At 56.3% G+C, this 5,366-nt stretch overlaps 1 protein-coding gene across 1 annotated transcript in view; it reads right to left on the reverse strand.

Annotated features, from left to right (window-relative positions):
- Positions 1-5,366, reverse strand: part of CAMKK2 (calcium/calmodulin-dependent protein kinase kinase 2, beta) — a gene marked incomplete at its 5' end in the record, with an annotated part of 7,881 nt that overhangs the window by 2,174 nt on the left and 341 nt on the right. The window contains 12 exon segments of the mRNA XM_010144741.1: positions 380-508; positions 1,034-1,126; positions 1,374-1,461; positions 1,999-2,072; positions 2,542-2,595; positions 2,687-2,886; positions 3,090-3,178; positions 3,454-3,475; positions 3,997-4,033; positions 4,666-4,799; positions 4,882-4,933; positions 5,074-5,127. Of these exon segments, the coding sequence (XP_010143043.1) occupies positions 380-508; positions 1,034-1,126; positions 1,374-1,461; positions 1,999-2,072; positions 2,542-2,595; positions 2,687-2,886; positions 3,090-3,178; positions 3,454-3,475; positions 3,997-4,033; positions 4,666-4,799; positions 4,882-4,933; positions 5,074-5,127 (1,026 nt within the window).

Consider the following 5,366-nt stretch of genomic DNA (forward strand, 5'->3'; position numbering starts at 1 on the left):
CAGGCGCGGCGGAGGGTCTCTGTGCCCTGCGAAAACCCAGCCACTGCCAGCCGCGGGCGCGTCCTGGACCAGATGCTCTTTGCCCTGAGCAAATACAGTGATATTTAGGCAGCCAGCTCAAGCGTGGGGACCGGCGACCCGCTGACGGGTCCTTTTGGGACCACCCTGAATCACTCCCTCGCACCACAGGCTGTGTTGCCACTGGTGAGATGCTGAGACCCCATCTCGCAGCGCTGGTTTCTGAGAGAGGGAAGGTCTTGGCTCTAACCCTGCCCAGTGCTTTTGCCCTTCAACAGCAACCTCCAGCTGCCGGGACCGCCCCGGGAGGCAGCGTGGACCCCAGTGTGTGCCCACAGACCACGACCTCCCTCGTACTCACCACGGTGGCCAGGCTGGGGATGTGCTTGACTGAATTCTCCACCTCCTCCTCTGTCACCTCAACAAGGGTGCAGTTCTCATCCTCCGTGGGCAGCAGCTCCGCTCCATTCTTGGTGACCCAAGGGTGTAACTTCAATTAATAACACAGCCTGTCAGGAACGATTTCCTCTTTTTCATAACTCAAAAATCTAGCAACAAAAATCGAGCAAACGCATCTCCTCACCCAAGCTATGGCCCCTACTTGCTCCTGACGTACCAGGGAGCAGGGGAGAGTCGTGCCATCTCACTGGCAAGCCAGCTCACCCTGGCACCGCTGGGAACAACTCAACCTGGAGCAGAAAATGCCATGGTGCGGCTCATCTGGAGCCAGCGCTGGCCTCATCTACACGACCTTGGTGACCTACAGCAGCATCTCAGTGGGTTTTAGAGAAGAAGACCTGTTTTCACCCTGTGTTACAGATGAGACAGCACCAAGAGGCAGGAGCGATTTATTCCAGAGCAGCAGTGATGTCCACCAAGCCCTAGTCTTGGACCTGAGTTAGCCATGACAGAAGGCAGAAACCCCCTTCTCCTTGCCCACACACCTGGTGTCTTGGGCGGCTGCCGGAGGAGCACAAAATGGTTCAGCAAGTCCCCCGCAATCCTTTCCCCCTACCTTAGTCTCCATTTTCTGAGCTTCTCGCCCCTTCCAGGCTCCTGCAGGGGCGGACCAGAAATCTCCTGCGAAAGGCTGTTGCCCAGTACTTTCCTGGTAGCAGAGGAAATACTGTACTCAGGGGAATCCCTTTTGCCTGTGACTTCTGTAGGCACCAAAGGTCCCAAAACCGAGCAGGTCCCGGAGCAGGGGGAAGGAGCTGGGACTTACCTGCCCAGGGGCCCTGGGCACAGGGAGAAGACCTAGCCTGGCACGATCAAACTGACTCCCCAAAAAAGACAAGCAAGAAGAACCCAACGGAACTGAAGCCACAGCCAACACCAGAGGGTTGGGTCAGTACCTTGATTTCTGGGACCGAAATCCTAGATTCGGGATTTTTATCCAGCATCCGCGTAATCAAATCCTTCAAGAAGTCTGTAACTTCTGGCCTGGGGAAAGGAGAGGGGAGAGATGAGGTGGGGAAGGGGATGGATGCTGCCTCCCTTCTTCACTGCAGTACCAGCTGCCATGGGCCTTCCTGGGCAGACTGGGGCTGGACCCCAGCCCTGGCAGGGATGCAGCTCCGGGTGCTCGAGCACTCAGGTACCACGCAGCCCTTCCTCCCCAAACCCCTCAGGGAAGCACGATACCCCCTTTTTGGGCAATCCAAAGCATGATCCCGTCTGTTTGGGGCTGGGAGAGCCCAACGCCGACTGCACGCAGGCTAAAACCCAACGGGCAACAACTGCAGAGGTTAATTTGTTCCCTCAAATGGCTCTGCAACTTCAATCGCTCTTCTTCAGCAACTGCAGACCAAGAGATGTTGCCTTCACGTTTAACGCAAGAGAAGTTTTCCAAGGCCGAGGGCCAACAGCAGGGCTTGGAGCCTGAGATTTGCCAAACAGCAGCGGAACAGGGCCAGCCCCACCCAGGCAGCGCCTGAGAAATGGCTCAGATGAGCTTTAAAATAAGGGCTGAGTACTTACTGGTCTGGGAACTCCAGCGTTTGGGTCTTGATTTTATTGTGTAAACTCAGGATCCTTTCATCCATAAAAGGGCACTGCCACAAAGACAAAGAGCGATGAGAAAAAGCAACAACCTCAGTTAAGAAGCAGCAGCGGGGCAGCCAGTCGAGCATCGGCATCTCGGAGGGTTTGTAGAGCAAAGAGCCAGTTGTAGGGACATACCAGAAGATTTCCTATAGTACCAATGTCTTCTTTTAAATGCAGTGAACATCATATTTGACTAAAAATGACCAAAATACTACAACGGCTCCTTTCCTAAAAAATCTGGCCAGGCACAGAGTTTTTTCTCTGGGGAAAAAGAGAAACGTGGCCCTTTTGGCTGCACCCACGCCCCGGAGAGGCAGAGCTCCCACTTCCACCCACACATCCCCGTCTCCCCTGGGCAATACCCGGCAGCTCGAAGAGCGATGCAGGGTGCGAATCCCACCGCATGCCTGGCACATGGGAGGCACATGCCAAACCCCACCCAGACCACCAACAGCGCTGAACCCCCCCCCTCGTTACCTGCCCAAACACGAAGCAGTACAGCGTGATCCCCATGGCCCAGACGTCCAAAGCCTACAAGAGTGAAGAAAGCGTAGTTAGGTCTGCAACAAGCAGCGTGTGAAAGGAACGTTAGTCCAAACCCCCTCAAATGGCTACGAAATACCTTCCCAGAGAAGATTTTCCTGGTTTCCGAGAGCGTCTCCGGGGCCATGAACGCGGGGGTGCCCACCGTGTTGGTCAAGAGGGCATCGGCTCCCTTGAACTCGTTGCTCACCCCGAAGTCGGCGATCTTGATGTGCCCGTCTTCCCCCACGAGGAGGTTGGAGGGTTTAATGTCCCGGTGGATTATCTTTTGGTAGTGCACTGCAGCCAGAGGAAGCACAAGCGGTTGAGCGGCGGCACCGGTCTGCGGCGGCGGAGCCACGAAGCCCACGCATGGCTCTCAGACCAGGAGCAGCCCCAGCTACACAACCCCCGGTGCAGTACGTGAGCCACCAGAAGCGGCACCGCGCGGCAGCAGAAAGCATTTAGAAACGATCACGGAGTCCCATCCTTTTGGCACTTACAGTATTCAATCCCCTTGATCAGGTCCTGGAAGTAGAACCGAGCCTGGTCCTCACTGAGAGGTTTCAGGGTGGGGATTTCCATCACGGGGCTGCAAAGGGAAGAGAGAACAGAGCTCGTTCTCCACCCAGAGGTACTGAAACAGCTCCTGGAGGCTTTGCCGCCAACCAGCACGCAGCCTTGAACACAGGCACATACGGGGTGTCCCCAGCCGTAACTGGGCTGGAGAGATGCTGCCCAAACCCACAGGAGACCCCCATGAACCTCCCCATGGCCTCTGCATCCCGCGCCGGGTGGTGCCACCCCCAGCCCCGTCTCACTCACGGTCACACGTTAGTAGGTTTGAACCTGGAGTTCACCACTCACCCCTGCTTCACCAGCTCGAACACTGGAACACGAAAGAGAAGGTGGTTATGGATCACTTAGAGGTTAGAGCTCCCACAAGCGGTCTCAGCAGAAAAACAATTGTTTTGATGATAAAAATTCTAAAAATAGTATTAAAAAAAAAAACCAAAAAGGAGATGCCACCTTCTGCATGGCAAAACCACCGCAGTCCGCAGGACGGGTTGGGAAGGGGTTCGTTTGTACTGCGGATAATTAACCCGTGCCTTGTTCTCAAAGCCAAAATAAAGCCGCTTTCCAGCTGGCTTCAAAGCTGAGAACAGAGACGCTGGTGCCTGCCGTGCCGAAGGACGCCCTGATGTCGGATTGAAGCCAGTAAGGTGTTATAAGGCGCTCCCGGCTCCTTTCCGAACCCAGACTGGACCCTGTTGGCTCTGACCACGACAGGGGATTTGCTCCTCCAGCACATCCAGCCCACACCGGCTCTGCAGGAGTGCCCCAACCCCGCCCCGAAGCGTGGGGGGAACCCAGGGACCCCGCAAGTGCCAGAGGGCAGTAGGCACGTACCCATGTACAGGTGGTCCTCGCTGGGGTCATCCAGCACCTGCCGACAGAAGCGAAAAGACAATTAAACAGCACCAAAAAACCTCGTGGATTAAACATCACGGTTTTCTCTTTAGTGGCCATCTCAATTCTGCACCAGCAGCTCGGTCAGCAAATCTCCAAGCTTCTACCCACAAGGGGTGGGGGGGAGAAAAACCAAAAGGAGGACAGAGATATAGCTGTACTTCAGGGAAGTGAAAATTTGACACACAGGAAGCGTCATCTGACTCACGAGGCAAATAAACTCCAGCCTGCACGTCCTTAATGCGTGATTTTGGGGCTGTTTCGTACAGGCAGTGGGCGGAGAGCTGGGCGGCTGCAGCGCAGAACCTGCAGAAACACCAGTTCCTCCCCAAAACCCGCCTGAGCGCTTGTTTCCTCCGAGGAAGCAACACTTTTCTGTATTTCCCCTTCTGGGCAAGCAAGAAAAAAAATCCTCTTGTGGGAGGTGGGAATAAAAACCCGTTTAAACCAGGGAAAACATGAGCATCCCGTAGGCAGGACCTGCCATGGCCATCCCAGTCCCTCCGTGGTCGTTCCCCTCTGCCCAAGCCGGTGCGTAGCCCTTCCCCGCAGCGTCTGGGCTCCTTCACGGTCGGGGCGGCTTTCGGAAAGGGGCTGGCTGGTGCTCACCTCCACCAGCTTCACCACGTTGGGGTGGTCCAGCTTCTTCAGGATGGCGATCTCCTGGTAGACCTGCTCGATGGGCCCTTTGGGCTGCACGCAGCCCTCGGAGGCAGCTTTGGCCCCGCGGGGCGGCGGGCGACCTGCAGGAAAGGCAAAGATGGTTGGGAACAACCCCCGAGGTCCCCAAAGCATCTCCCACCCTAAAGCTTTCGTGCCACTTACGGGGGAAGCCCGCCTGTCTCATCAGCTTCTTTTTGGAGAGAACCTTCATTGCCTGCGAGAGGGGGGAAAAATTGGGGTTTGGGGCAATTCGAGGATAAAACGGGGCTGGTGGGATGGGGTCGGGCAGGAATTCAGCGGAGGGGATCCATCCCCATCCCACCTGCCCCACCATGAGCTCCAGGCACTACTCACATAGTAGGTGTTATCGTCCTCGTTGTAGGCCAGCTTCACCACCCCGTAGGAGCCCTGGAGAAGGGCACAGCCATGGGGGACCCGTTAGAGACAGTCCAAAAAACCCCCCACAGCACCAGCGTGGGCTCCTCCACAAACCCAGCCCTCCCGGCATCACGGCGCTGCGGGGCGATGCTGGGAGCAGCGGGCTGTGTGGCCTGACGTCACACCGCGGGCAGAGAAAAACTCCAAATGCCTCATTTGGAGGGAGGGGGAATGGGGAAAATTCATAATAACCTCAAAAACTTCTACAG

Source organism: Buceros rhinoceros, unplaced genomic scaffold, assembly GCF_000710305.1.
Source record: "Buceros rhinoceros silvestris isolate BGI_N320 unplaced genomic scaffold, ASM71030v1 scaffold34571, whole genome shotgun sequence".
Classification (NCBI taxonomy): Eukaryota; Metazoa; Chordata; class Aves; order Bucerotiformes; family Bucerotidae; genus Buceros; species Buceros rhinoceros.